The 15644-nt window shown below is 35.8% G+C and overlaps 1 protein-coding gene across 3 annotated transcripts in view; it reads right to left on the reverse strand.

Annotated features, from left to right (window-relative positions):
• Positions 1-3017: 3017 nt before the first annotated feature.
• The window catches only part of HSPA4L (heat shock protein family A (Hsp70) member 4 like), a 50086-nt gene continuing 37459 nt past the window's right edge, over positions 3018-15644 (reverse strand). For all 3 annotated transcript variants that reach the window (XM_037058569.1, XM_037058568.1, XM_037058570.1), the window contains 6 exons: positions 15481-15618; positions 13663-13788; positions 13265-13372; positions 10863-10982; positions 9269-9430; positions 3018-6802 (listed from right to left, as the gene is read on the reverse strand). In XM_037058569.1, coding sequence (XP_036914464.1) covers positions 6611-6802; positions 9269-9430; positions 10863-10982; positions 13265-13372; positions 13663-13788; positions 15481-15618 — 846 coding nt within the window. In that variant the 3' untranslated portion in view covers positions 3018-6610. The remainder of the gene's footprint in view (positions 6803-9268; positions 9431-10862; positions 10983-13264; positions 13373-13662; positions 13789-15480; positions 15619-15644) is intronic.

Raw genomic sequence — 15644 nt, forward strand, 5'->3', positions numbered from 1 at the left:
ACACAGGCAGCAGCAGCAGCAGCGGAGCTTGGCCTGCAGCTCCCAGGAGGCTCTGAGTCTGCACACCCAGTGGATAATTTCAGACCCCATGAAAGCACCACCCAACTACCTCTACAGCAACACACTCAAGGGGCAGACCCAGTGGGCACCAGAGCCCTGCGGAAGTCAGGACTGCTCTGTGGGGAGGGCCCTGCACAGCTGATCCTCCACAGTGCTCTGTGGTTGCAGCCAGTGCTCGCAGCCAACTGGCCTGAGGGTAAAGCCCTCCCATTGAGGTGCCAAAAGCAATCAAGCATCAAACACAACAGGAGGGTGGACACAGCCCACACAGCTGTGGGGGAGTGTAACCTGGAGTGCCCAGATGGGATGACTGGGGAGGCTGTACCACTGTACCCTACACAACACCTACTACATTAGGTCACTCTACCCAGCCAGGGACACAGCAGCTCTACACAGTGCATAGAAGCAAACACCGGGAGGCTGCCAAAGTGAGGAGTCAAAGAAACATGTCCCAGATGAGAGGAAAGAATAAGACTCCAGACAAAAGAACTAAACAAAAGAGAGACAAGCAATCATCTAGATGCAAAGTTCAAAACACTGGTTATAAGGATGTTCAATGAACTTAGGGGAAGAGTAGCTGAATTTAGAGAGAATTTCAACGCATAAAAAAGGACATGGAAACCATAAAAAAGACATGAAACCCATAAAAACGAACCAGTCGGAAACAAAGGATACACTAACTGAAATGGAGAATAATTTACAGGGTATCAACAGTAGAGTGGATGAAGCTGAGAATCAAAGCAGCGAATTGGAATACACAGACGCAAAAAAAACACCCCATTTGAACAGCAAAAAGAGAAACAAATCCAAAAACAGAAAATGAAGATAGCGTAAGGAGCTCTAGGACAACTTCAAGTACAGCAACACGTGCATCATGGGGGTGCCACCACAGGAGCGATGACAGCAAGGAACTGGAATCCTGTTTGAAAAAATGACAGAAAACTTCCTTAACCTGGTGAAGGAAATAGATATATAAACATTCAAGTCGAAGAAGTGCAGAGTCCCAAAAAAGATGAACCCAAAGAGGCCCACAGCAAGATACATCTTAATTCAAATGCAAATGGTTAAAGACAAAGAAAATCTTAAAAGCAGCGAAAGAAAAGCAGTTAGTTACCTACAAGAAAGCTCCCATAAGATGGTTAGTTGATTTCTCAATGGAAACTTTGCAGGCCAGAAGGGTATGGGAAGAAATATTCAAAGTGATGAAAAGCAAGACCACAACCAAGATTACCCAGCAAAACTACCATTTAGAATCAAAGGATATATAAAGAACTTTCCAGACAAGGAAAAGCTAAAGGGGTTCATCACCACCAAACCAGTATTACGTGAAATGTTAAAGAGTCTTCTTCAAGTAGAAGAAAAAAATACAAAAAATGTGAACAATAAAATGTCAATAAATAGCATCTATCAACAAATGAATCTAACAAAAAATCAACAAACAAGGAAAACAGAAACAGACTCATAGATATAGAGAACATTTCAATGGTTGCCAGATGGGGGGGAGGACTTAGGAGGATGGTGAAAAAGGCAAAGAAATTAAGTAGTACAATCTGGTTACAGGATAGTCATGGGGATGTGAAGGGTAGCATAGGGAGGAAATACAGTCAATAATGTTCTAATACTTATGCATGGTGTCGGATGGATACTAGATTTATAAGGATGATCACTTAGTCAGTTACACAATACCTAATTGCTGGAATATGTACCAGAAACTAATATAATACTGTATGTTAACTATGATTAAAAAATTAAAAAATGATTTAAATTTTAAAAATCCATGAAATAAAAGATCTAAAGAATAATAAAAAATTAAAAATCAAAATAGACTTGAAAAAATATAATGATCATTTAAGAGTCTAGAAATGATGCGAGGATAAATAAAACAAGACAGAAAAGACTGAAGACCATTTTCATTTATAGTGTGCACACTATAATATAATTAAGCTATGTAAAACATGTTGAATTTCACTCATCTCCTTAGAGGATGGGTCATTTTCAGGTATCAGTACATTTCCCTGATTACCCTGTGACTTAGAACATGACAGTAAATTAGAATTTCCAAAGCAAAAACCATACTATTAATTTCTGTTGTTGTTATGGATGTTGATCTATTTGACAGACTGAATAAAATGTTCATGATTCAACTTTTATTTTTTTGACTTGAAAGCTCCAGGTCATTTAATAATGTATTTTAACACACATGCCTTTTCTTTCCATCCTCACTCTAACAATATGCTGGAGGTATTCTTTGGGATCTGAAAGATGAAGGAGCCCTCACCACCTACAGGTACAGACCACTGCTGTGGACTTAGGTTTTCTTCTTTTCTTCTAAACAGTTTCAGTTTGTTATTCTAAAAATTCCAGGTGCCCATTTATTGCATGAAACAATTACCCTTGAGTTATTAGTAAGGAAAAAAAATAGAGCTCTGGTCTTAATTGTAAACCCAAAGCTGTTTTCTTGGGCAACATATGAGTCCATGGAAGAATATTAATTCTGGTGTATTTTAAATTATAAATGTGAAAGTAAAATAGCTCATTTCTTTTTTGATCATTTTGATTAAAAGTCTTAGTCTCTTACCTATACTAAATTTGTTACCTTTATCAAAAGAAAAGATTACATGCTTCCTGGGAATTATTTTCAAATGATACTTTAGACCCTGACAAAAAAAAAAAAGGTAATTTTAAACCTGTTTTTCTTTTTTTCATAAAAAGTCTGTATCATCCGAAACTGAATGACTGTTTTAAGAATCACTGATGGTTAGAAAGCATGTTAAGAGGAAAATAAAATATTAGAATCCAACTTTGTAAGTATCCCTACCTTTGTCATTTAAAAAGTCATTAGTAGCTATTTAATCAATGCTACCAGATTTTAAATATTGATAGAGCAATACAATTAGATATGCCTCTGATCAAATATCACAAAACCAATATTCACATAAAACTCAAAACTTCCATAGTTTAACCATAAAATAGCATTTACTTTAGAATTGAAGTTTCTTTTGTTATGCAATTCTAAAAGGCGAGAAAGATGAAGCTCTATTTTCCTGTTCAGTGAAGAAGCCTTATAAATCCAGTAAGTAAAATTAATGCTAAGGCTTTAACTGTTGTGGACCACCAAATACCAACTATTAAAGAGAAAGTCATTTCAGGTTCTCTCTCAATGAATCTCAGACCGTTCATTGGCTTATTAGTTAAAATTAACATTGCCCTGGCTGGGTAGCTCAGTTGGTTAGAGCATCCTCCCAATGTGCCAGGGTTGTGGGTTCAATCCTCAGTCAGGGCACATACAAAAAGCAAATTAAAAAAATTAATATGAAAAACAAAACAAAATCTTAATGAGAATGTTTATAGACTTATTATTAGAACTCAAATTTCTGAAAATGGATGGGTTAGATCTGATCTATGGATCTATTTCGGGTCAAACTGAAGTCAGCTAATTTGATTACTATATTCAAATGTCTATTGCCTTTAAATATGAAAATTTTTTTAAACAGTTAAAAATTTACTAATTCGGATAAAATGCTTTAACACTACCATTTTATTAAATTGATCACTGAGTCCCCAAATTCACTTTAAATTAAGAATTGTATCAAGGAAATAATCACAAACATACTAAAAACTGACCCCTCCACAAAAGTCTAAGAAATTTTTATTCCTTCTTAATAAAAGCCAATAGGCTTTTAAAAACTGAGATTATCTGTTATTCCAATAGTCTCATTCTTTGGTGTGCTGTTTCTAATTGTTTTAAAACTGAAGAATTCTGTATACTGCTAAGGCATTAAAATGTTATATATTTTTAGCAGTTTTTGTTTTTATAATTACAGTACAATGAACTATTGGGAACTGGTTTTTTAAACCAAACGATTTATACTTTTCTATAGAGTTGAAGTGTACTAATATTTATTAATCATCCCAGATGTCTGTACATACTTAGTTTTTATTGCTTGCTCTAGGAAAAGTCTGTTTTGCTATGAATCTTTTAAAATAACTTCTAAAATAGTGGCTTTATCTTTTTAAATCCTCACCCAAGGATAAGGTTTATCAATTTCAGAGAGAGGGAAGGGGGATGGGGAGAGTGAGACTGAGAGAGAAACACCAATGCGAAACACTGAATGACTGCCTCCCGCACATGCACTGACCAGGGATTGAACCCGCAACTAAGGTAGGTGCCCTGACTGGGGATTAAACTCAGACCTTCTGGTGTGGAGGACCAAGCTCCAACCAATAAATCAGCCAGCCAGTCAGAGCAATAGTGGTTTTTGATTTTGAAAAAAATCTTTAATTTTTTCAGTCATTAAGTTAAACTAAACCATACCACCTAACCAAAACTATATTAAGGAGAACATTCGCTTTTATTGTGTAGTCAATAATTACATTATAAAGTCAAAGAGCTTTTGAAAATATCATGTATGTTGAATAAATAGGTAAAAAGTATACATATTACCTTTGGATATATTTAACTTATTAAGTGTTACATAACAGCTAAGAATGGAATGTTATAGGTTTAACCAAAATGCAGAACTACATAAACTGATTTAAGAAAAGAAATGGAAAATGTCGGGATATGCTGGACAATTCAGATAAAGAAAGGGTTGTTCCCACATTTATTCCCAAGAAGTTTTTGAGTTATATAGCTCCTAAAAAAAGTGGAGAGGTCCTCTTATCAACTCAAAAAAAAGCTATTCTTTACTTGTACTGTTATGAGTTCCCTTTAATACTTTTGCCCTCCCTGAAATGAACCTAAATATTCAACATACAAGTGAAAAAATAACTGAATCATGCTTTTTAACATAATATACTTCATCACTTTTTACTAATGGATATAATTATGAGTATTTCATCTTACGAGTATTACAAGGACCAGTTAAAGGCTATTAGACATTAAAATGTATTAGAGATGTATGATTTTTTTAATGCAGAAAAGGGACATCTCCCTGAAAAAGGATGAATAAAAATCCCTGGAAAATGCATTCCTCTTCCATACTCCCCTTTCAGTGCAAACTACATTGTAGAAACGAAATCTCTCTTAGAGAACTAGTTGTGAGAAATAATGACTATCCCTAAAGATATTAAACTCTCAATTTTTACTACTTAAAAATAGTCAGTATTAATTCTTCTCAATATAAAGATTTAGCTTTGGGAAAAAGTGAGTCTTTCACAATTTCAAAACTAGGTCAATCTGGCTGATTGGCATTAAACACAAGAGCCCATGCATTGTCTATGCTCTGCTTATGGGTCTAAAAATCGTTTCAGTCTGCTCCCAGTTAGTTTCAAGCCTCTGGACAGAACTGAACAATGTGAACAAGTCTGGTGATGAAACACAGGTTAAGTCCTTAAAATATCTTAATTTCACAGTCCGTTGTCCCATATCATTTATATAAGAAGCACTAAAACTGGAGCCAAGGTCTGAACAGGTAATATAACAGCAGGGACTATAATTTAATCACACCAAAGGATATTATACTACGTAACAATTCTGTATTTTGCCTGTTGATATGTAACACAGTGAAGTTTATTACAAGCATTATTTCCTAAGACTTACGGCGTAAGTGCTTCTTTTCAAGTATTACTGCTTATTTAATAGTGTTTATCTGTATCTTAACATTAAGTACTTCAGTGGTAAATGCACATTCATACAATACTCTGTGCCGTCTTCCCCTACCCTATGTTAAGATATGAACAAAATCAATCACTAAAACAAAAGGAACTATCAAAACTGAACCAAGGCCATCACCGTCACAGATACATGTCTGAGTAGGTCAACAGTGTTTCCTACTTAGGATTTTTCACCAAAAATGCTTTCTTTTCTTTAGGCTACTATTACATAGCAGGTCTTCGGGAAAACGAGATCAGAAGTTTCAAGTAGAAATGACACTGAACTACTCTAAGAAAACATCAATCCATATTATAAAAGAGGAAAACTACTGGCATCACCTTAGCATAACATTGTGCATTGTGCCTTTCAACACGTGATTTGTTCATTTATGTGATTAACAGCAAAGTTTTGGAGTTCTCATGGCACACCAATGAGATGGACTAATTTGTTGAGGAACCTCGTATTTGTTTTAATATTTAAGTTAGAACAATACAATCACTAGAAAAAGGTCAGTGCCTCAGTGACTTTATACCACATCAATTTCAGTTTTCGTTTTTCAAAATAATGATCTGTTAGTTATATCTACACTTCTGGAACAATAGTGCAATACAGTATCTTTTCCTGAATAAGGAGCTGAAGTTTATCCAAGTAGAAGCTTTAAATAAGGTGGACTGTTGCCAACTACATACGTATCAATCTTGCATGTGACATAAAATATATTAGGAAAGCTTAAACTGACTTGTAACTCTATATTCAGCTAAAGCTTCACATAAGCAGCAACAGAAATGAACAGATGTGCACTCAATATAAAACACTTCTCAAAACTACTCCAAAAAAACAAATGACAAAAGTAGTTAAGAACAGCTGAACATCTGTTGTGGGTACCACACGTAAAAGGAGGATGGACCCGTGGTTACTCGCACTGTTTAAGCCGCACGAAGGTAAAACGAAGCCTTAGTCCACTTCCATCTGCCCAGAAGACTTAGCGTGCTGTGAGCTGTCTTTTGCTGTGTCTGCTTTAGTTTCAGCCCCACTCTGTCCATCCGTCTGTCCATTGTGTTCACTACTAGCTTTGGTGTTGTCTTCTGCAACCTCTACTTTTGGTTTGGGTTTGTACATGATGGGGTTGCAGAAATTATCCAGGTCCTAAAAACATGAAGAATTTTGATTACATTAAAATATTACTGTTGAGTTTCATGTTGACTTTCTAAATTTTCAGGTAATTCAACATTCACATTCTTGAATTGATGTAGCTCAGTCAGATAACCAAACGTTTCTTCTGGCACCTCAATGCAGGACTTACCTTCTGGGCTAGTGCATGCCAGTGGTGATGAGAAATCATTCAATGCTTTTTGTATCTAATTTTCCTAAAAATTATTCCAGTTTACTTCATCAATAATAATTTGTATGTATTTTTAAACATTCTTTAAATTTTTTTTATTATAGTTGACATACAATATTGTTAATTTCAGGTATACAACATTGATTCAACATTTATATACCTAATGATGTGACCATCACAATAAATCTGTTAACTCTCCGTCATCATCCATTGTGGTATCATGGATTATATTCTCTATGCTGTAGAGTACATCCCCATGACTTCTTTATTTTGTAACTGAAGTCTGTACCTCTTATTTCCCTTCTTCACTTTTTACACCTACCCGCCCCTCCCCTGGCAACCATCGGTTTTGTTCTCTGTATTTGTGAGTGTTTCTATCTTACCTTGTTTGGTTTTTTTAGATTCCACACATAAGCAAAATCATATGGTATTTGTCTTTCTCTGTCTGACTTATTTCACTTAGCATGAAACCCTTAAGTTCACCCATGTTGTTGCAAATGGCAATTTTTTATTCTTTTCTATGGCTAATATTCCACCGTGTATATAAACCACACATCTTCATTATCCATTCATTTATCAACAGACACCTATGTTGCTTCCCTAGCTTAGCTATTGTAAAAATGCTGCTATGAACATAGGGGTGCATTTATCTTCTCGAATTACTGTTGGAAATAATTTTAATTCCTTTAAATCTGCCTAGTGCTCTGTTATGAGAATTATGTCAAATAACATCTATTTCAAAAATTAATATTTCTCAACATTTACAAGAAAACATATTAACTTGACTTTTTGAAAATAGGTGAGTAGGCTTTTCTGTTGAAGGAAGAATAAAGCCATAAAAGCAAATGGAACTTAGTAATTCAGAAGATATACAGTGTATTCCTATGTCATTTGTAGGGGAAAAAAGGGTCATTAAAGCCTTCTCAAGGCCTGTGTCACAGAGACTGGGACGGGGATGGGAAGACAGGGAGCAACATACTGAAGGAATGTTTTAATGATAAATGGTTCTCATCACACTCTACTTCATTTGATTAGGAGTACAGCTTCTCTGTAAAACATATAATAAACGGGATTATTTTAGTGCTCTATTTGATTTTAAAAAAATACCTGTTCCTGTTTCTTTTAAAAAATCAGACACCTAAAAACATACTGAACTAGATTTAAAAATTCACTTGAAATTCCATATCCTACAGATGTTTAACACTTTGGTGAAAACCCCTCTAGATGTATGCCCAGGCACACAAACATATACAAATACATAAATCTACAAACACGTTCATTTATATAGTGAGATAACTTAGATTCTGTAATCTTTTGTTTTCACTCACTATGTTGCACACTTCTTTATGTCTAAATAGATATATCTCTATCTTAAATATTTAATGACAATAACGTGTTATATGGATGTATCAATTTATTTGAGTTGCTTTCTGATAGGTATATGTTAGGTGTTTTCCAATTTTTTGCTATCGTAAACAAAGGTATTTAATTTGCATATACCTGTGCAGTGATCAATTTAGGATGAATTTCTAGAAATGCGATTTCCGAGTTAAAGGGCCTACTCACTTAAAATTTCTATACATATTTGGAAACAATACCTTAGAAGAGTTGTAGCAAATTTAACCAACTTGCTCAGGAAGAGAATCTATTTCTTCACACCCTTAGTAACTACAGCCAAGATTGTAAATGTAAACACATTAGATGGGTGAAAAGAGAACTGTATTTTGTAGATTTAGTGATGAGGATAAATACTACTTTTGTATTTTATATGTTTATCAAATGTGCATTTCTTTTTTTGTCAGCTGCTTTTCCAGTGTCTTTATTCATACTCCTGCTTTGATGTTGATCTTTATTAAAAAGTTTGTTCCCATATTTTTCATGTTTTCTATGACAAACTTTGACATTTTCATCAGCCATATTTTTAGACTGGAAACTACTAGAAATAAGACTTTACCATAGAATGAAACACATTTTGAATTGTGTCAAGGACAGACCTCGACCTGCACTGCCCAGTTTTACAAGGCAGACTTAGAAGTCCTGCCCAGCACAGAAAAGTCTGACCTGTTTGACAGTCGAAAGTTGTCAAGCTCTTTTATTTCATTCTGTGTTACACTTAGAATTTAAAAATCAGTTGTGTGTATGTGACTAATGAAGCCAAGGAACACAGATGTCCCACCTACTATCTTCTCTTTTCCAAAGCAAAAATTGTCTCCAATTAAAACAATTTTCATGCTTGAACCCCTTAAAAAGAGTACTGTATGGTTTCTTACCTTTGACTTTGCAACTATTTCTGAAACTTTCACCACTGGATCTTGAGTCAGACTTAGTTTATTCTGTGCATTCATCTTACTGTTCAGCCAAATCATTGCTTCACTTATATACTTTTCAACTTTTTCCATTTCAGCAGGATCTAAATGATCGTATCTTTCATCCTATTTAAAAAAGCTTTACTTAATGGAAAATATTTTTTAGTAAGTAGATTATATTAGTAATTTTTACTGAAAAGATTCAGACTCTTACTGAGTGTGCACCCTGCACGTACCCATGTGAAGAAGCCACATACAGAATTCATAAAACTGAAGACTGGGAGAAAGAAAAAAATCAGTGTGGGTTCTCAAAAGAAAAGGCTTTCTGAAGGATTCAGATCTGGAAAAGAATGACTAGTAGTGAATATTCAAGGAAAGGTAATTAGCCAAGAAAGAAGCTTATGGAATTGAGTTTGGTAGAGAGTAAAGGGAAAAAAGGGACGTAGGCATACAGAACTAAACAGGAAATTGTGAATATAAACAAAATAATATAGTACAGTGTGAACATAAAATCAAATAATATAGTGAATCATTTTATACTCATCACTGTGAATATAAAAAATAATACAGTAAAACAAAATATAGTAAAAGGATCACATAGTAAAATTCTGAGTGAAAAAGAGGAATGCAGCCACCACACACATAAGACAATTTAAGAAGTCATGATTTAGACTGTAGCCACAGAGTCAGAAAAAAAAGCAAAAGCAACACATGAAAGAAATTACTGGCTGAACATGAAAAATAAAGAAAAAAAGAATGAAAGAACACTCCAAAGCCAAAGAACTGAGAGGATGGTGATGTTAATGCTTAAAACCACAAAGCTTCATCAGATACTCAACTCATCTTTCCACTTGTATAATTTACAAATTATGTATCCATTATCTTTGAGTTAGTTTCTGGGTGCCCGCATTTTCTTTAATTCCTTCATAATTTCATGGATCATTTATTAAGTTCCTCTTCATCCATGCTCCAGCATACTTTAAAAAAAATCCTTAGCCTTGAACCTCTGCCCTGAAGACTCAACTTTAAGTCCAATTTCCAACTTGAATTTCTATTTGCAAAGTCTGAAGTGACGACCTATGTTTGAAACACCTGATTACCTCCCTACCTACTCTTTTTAGCTTTCACCATCTCAGGAAATGGTAACTTCATCCTTCCAGATGAAAATCCTTTGAGTCATTTTGGACTCCTTTGTGTTATATGTATATAAAATCTATTACACCATATTAACCCTGCCTTCAAAATACAGGCAGCAAAAGTACAAACACCTTCTTCTCCACCAATATCCAAGTTCAAACCTCCCATCATTTCTGGCCTGTATGATTCTAATAATGCTCACTAGTCTCTGTTTCCACACACCCACACTGTATTTTAAATGTATTAGTATCGTAACTGATAATTATCCGACAGAAAACTAAGACCCAAGTCTGATGCACCGTGTCTCCAACTGGGCAACAACTGTTGCTGTAGCTCTGCGGCCGAGCACCTCTGGCCCCGCCTTGCGCTCACCACGTACCACACACGCCCCCACCGCCAGGCGGCTTCACGAGCTCAGTACCTTGTTTCTGTATGCTTCTATCACTTTCATGACAAGCTGGATCTTTTTCCCCAAGTCGTTTAAAGCTTTTGGTCTCTCTTCATGTTCCACGTATCTCATCTGAATAGGCTGGCCATATTTCTGTTAACATAAGGATTTTTTTTAAAGAAAAGGTTACTAACATATAAGAACTTTTTAACAGAAGACACTGAATATTATGTACATTATATTTATCCATTACATTAAAATGTGTACTGTATTATAAATGCAGAGCTTTAAAAAATAAGCCTTTGGGCCCTGGAATGGGGAGTTTTCCTGAATGTTGAAACAATCTCTATAACTTTGGGGAGGGGGATGCACTGGAAGAAGGAATAATTATTTCTCTTGAATTCTTTACACAGTTAAATAAAAATCAGCTTATTTTAGATGTTCAGAAAAGCTACAAAGGAAATAATACAAGAGGCCAAGCACCTGCCATTGCTTTTCCCTGATGTTAACATGTTATACCATCAGGGCACGTTTGTCAAAACTGAGAAACCAACCCTGGTGCTTCCCTATTAACTGAACTCCGACTTTAGTCTGATCTCATCCCTTCCATTCCAGGACACCCTACTGCATTTAGTCTGTTTACATCAAACTTTTCATTATACATGTTTGTTTTTTTCTTAATATTTTATTTATTTATCTTTAGAGGGGAAGGGAAGGAGAGGGGAAGAGAAATATCAATGTATGGTTGCCTCTCGTGCATCCCCTGCCGGGAACTGGCCTGCAACCCAGGCATGTGCCCTGACTGGGGATCGAACTGCAATCGTGTGGTTTGCAGGCCCGTGACCAATCCACTGAGCTACACCAGCCAGGGCTCATTATACATGTTTTTGAAAGAGAAGCAAGTACTGTGTCTATTTTTTTAATTTCTAAAAGCCATCTCAAAACAATAGTAGAGCCTATAAAATTCTGTAACATTCATTTTTTAATGGTCACTTATACATTTGAGACAAAATATCCATTTTGGGTTCTAGGTTTTTCCAGTTATTCCTATTGGCTTTAGTTGACTGGCTGTTCCTATGGCCCATAATACATACATTCTCTTAGGGAGATGGGGAGTAAAACCACCAAGAAGATAAAATATGAGAAAGCCTAGTATTGCCACCACAAACTTAGTTTTTCTACTTACTTTCTAATTTGGAAATAATTTATTAGCATGAAAGTAATTGTAAGATATTCACTCTTTCACTTTTAATCAACTTCTTTGCAGCCCTTCTTCTCTTCTCCAGCTGAAGGGCTGCTTTCTCCCTTAACTCTAGAAACCCTTATTACTGTCATTACTTAGCATGTATGTATTCCCTTGCTGGTCGAAGAATGGTTCAGGGACCACCAGCACGAGAATCCCTCAGAAGCCTGTTGAAAGTGTGGACTCAGGGACCCACCTCTGGGTACTGAATCACAGTCTGCACTTCAGTAAGAGCCCCAGTACTCCATGCGCACGTTAAAGCACTGCTGTGGTCCACACCACGAAGGACAAACTGGAACCCCCCGTCGTCCTGCCTCCCTGTTGTCCTGTCTGAACTTCTAATCAAACTGGTTTTTTCCAGGTAGGGAGAGGGCTGGGTCATAAGTGGGAGGAAAGAATTAATAAGTGGCCTTTTCTGAACATTACACCACTGGTCTAGAAAAAGGGAACCTAGTGACCACTTCTCCTACTTCTTTGCAGTACATTAAAGAGAGCAGGAATCCTACTTTGTACTTACTCTGCTGGCTAGGTGTCCCTATCAGCTGCAATGTGAAAAGACAAAGGGGCAGGCACTATACTACCCTCCAAACTCAGAGCAGTGAAGGTGGAAAGGGGCTGAGGAAGTGTTACTCCTCTGATAAGAAGGGGTCAGGCTGACAAATCACTTCTCAATGGCATCTCAGAAATACATGGCTTGTGCCCTGGCTGGTATGGCTCAGTGGACTGAGTGCTGGCCTGCGAACCAAAGGGTTGCTGGTTCGATTCCCAGTCAGGGCACATGCCTGGATTGCGGGCCAGGTCCCCATTTGGGGGCACATGAGAGGCAACCACACACTGATGTTTCTCTCCCTCTCTTTCTTCTTCCCATCCCCTCTCTATCAAAATAAATAAATACTTAAAAAGAAAGAAATATACAGTTTGTTAAAGTAATACTAACACTAGTCATCTTATAAATATGTATATCTGAATATCATGATGGACAGATATGATTGTACATTATTTGATTTCAATTACATGTAGCACTACTCACCTCTCAAAGTGCTTTTAAAATGAGGAAGAACATTTCCTCTTAATACACATCTGCCTTAGAAGTTTCTTACATATTTATGAAAAAATACAGTGTGTTCTTAAACCAATTTTTAGGAAAACTTAATATTCTATTTGACATTAACATAGACTTTAAAAAATTTACCTTTAGTTCTTGAAGCTTATCTACATAAATTTGTTTAGGTTGGTCCTCTCCTTCTTCATAAAGCCAATTTTCTGTGTCTTCTAACACTGCAGACAGCTTCTTCAAGTCCTAGATATACATTTAAGAAACACTGATGAAAAATCCTCTCCTTACAAATAAAGGACATCAGTGAAGGACACAATGTTTTCAAGTATAAAAAACTAAATTTCATATTTTTCTGACTTTTTAATTCATAAACATATTCATCATACTTCTGCAAATTGGAAAAATAACTAAGAAGTATTCCTAAATGTGTTTAACAAGATTGTCAATAATGCATTAAATACACTTACATAATTTGTATTAGCAGTATCAAGGAAATGCTTAAGTAGTTCTAAAATTGTACAATTGAGACTTACCTCTTGAGTGATAAATTTTTCATAGACAGTGCCCAGCTTGTCTCTAAAATCATACACATATTCTTCAACAGCATTCTTAGCATCATTTCTTTCTTTCTCCAATTTATCTTGCATTATCATTTTCCCCTATTCAAAAAGTTTCAGATTAGTTGACAATAAGAATGTTAGGGAGTTAGGGAAATGCAAGCCAAAACCACAATGAAACATCACTGTACACCTACTAGGAATATTATTCTATTATAAAAGTTCTGATAGATGTTACAACATGAATAAACCTTGAAAACATTTTGCTAAGTGCATTAAGTCAGACATAAAAGGACAAATATTGCATGATTATATTTATACAATAAATATTATATAATTACATTCATTTAAATAGGCCAATTCATAGAAACAGAAAGTGGATTAGAGTTTATTTTAAAAACCCAAAGACTATGTTATGTCATTGTACACACTGAGGTTCAAATCCTCAGCTCCCCATTTATTAGGTATGAAATCTCAGCAAAGTCACCTAGCCTCTCAGCCTCAGTTTTCTTACCCTAAAACAGCGTAACTGTAACTAGCCCATAGGGATGTCAGTAAAATTGACACAGCGCATGGGAAACATTTAGTCCAGCACCCGACACATCTGGTGCTGAAAGCAAGTGTCAGCTCTGGGAGGGATGCAGTCTAGTGGTTGTAGTTTTGAGCTCTAGAGAGAGACTACCTGGATTCAAAGGAAAGGTTGCTCTCTGGCCTTGGGTGATTCACTCTACCTGTCCCTGTTTCCCCATCTGTAAAATGTAGATCTCTAGCAGTACATCACCTCGTAGGGCTGTTCTGAGGATTAAATAAGCCATCAAAGTGTTTAAGGTGTCAGCAAAAATGACTGATTATAATCAAAAGCAAAAAATATGATCTGGGAATTATAATACTTAAAGAACAAAATTTTCACTTTAACAAAAGCAGCATTTTAAACGCAAGACTTCAGTGAACTGACATTTGTGAATTTAAAATAGTGAGATACTTAAAAACTTTAGAAATAATTTTATACTCAAAATTTGCCATAATTGTGCTTCCCCATAATCATTCCTTTGGGAAGTTAATCTCAAAACATGTAAATTTTGAATTTATCAGGGTCTGCAGGAATGCTTTATTCATATAAAATGCAGCTTTCAATAATTAATGAATCACTCTGATACAGGCTGGTACTAAAAAGAGTAAGCACTGACATCAATTCTTAGAATAATGCGCAGCAGATGGAAGAATATTAGGGCACTTCAAAGAAAATTGACCTTCTTTAATGCCAGCCAAGCCTGTAGAAACTAGAAACCATTACTTAAAAGCAAATTTGAAAAATAAAAGTAAATTACTTCTTAACAACTACTGGTAAAGAAACAAAACTCTTCTTCAAGAGACTAAAATTAAACATTTAGAGGTGTAAAGAAATTTCAAGAACGTCAACAGACATTAGACAGCACTAAGTGAGAGTGAGAAAGCACCCAGATGGACCCTGCGTCTTTCAGGGCAGCACATCTGAAGAGGGGAGCTGCTAACACCTTCCCGTGTGACGTCGGCTGGGCGATACTGCTGATCAGCACTGTTGGAGTGGTCTTCCTCTATAGCGGAGACAATCATGTTTTTCATATAACTAAGATGAAAACTAAATTGTACATGACATAAATATAGCTTGATATTATGCTCCATGTAAAGTGGTTCGACAATCTAAAATTCCTTAGGCAAATAGGATAGTTCCCCCATGTGGGGGATAATCACTGACTTCTACAGAAACCTCAGAACTACTACCACCTATCTGCACATCAACTCAGATTTCTATACCTCGTTTTCAATGTAGCTATTCAGAAGATCCTGGCCCAACTGTCTGCACAGGTTACTCTGGACAGGTAGATCAATACTCCTGATTCTTCCTTTTTTAACGGTCTGGTTTAATTGGTCTTGTTTGTCTGAAGGAGCTGACTGCAAAAGAAATGCAAGAGAATAAT

This window comes from Sturnira hondurensis, unplaced genomic scaffold (genome assembly GCF_014824575.4).
Source record: "Sturnira hondurensis isolate 20B ecotype Veracruz unplaced genomic scaffold, ASM1482457v3 Scaffold0010128, whole genome shotgun sequence".
Taxonomy (NCBI): Eukaryota; Metazoa; Chordata; class Mammalia; order Chiroptera; family Phyllostomidae; genus Sturnira; species Sturnira hondurensis.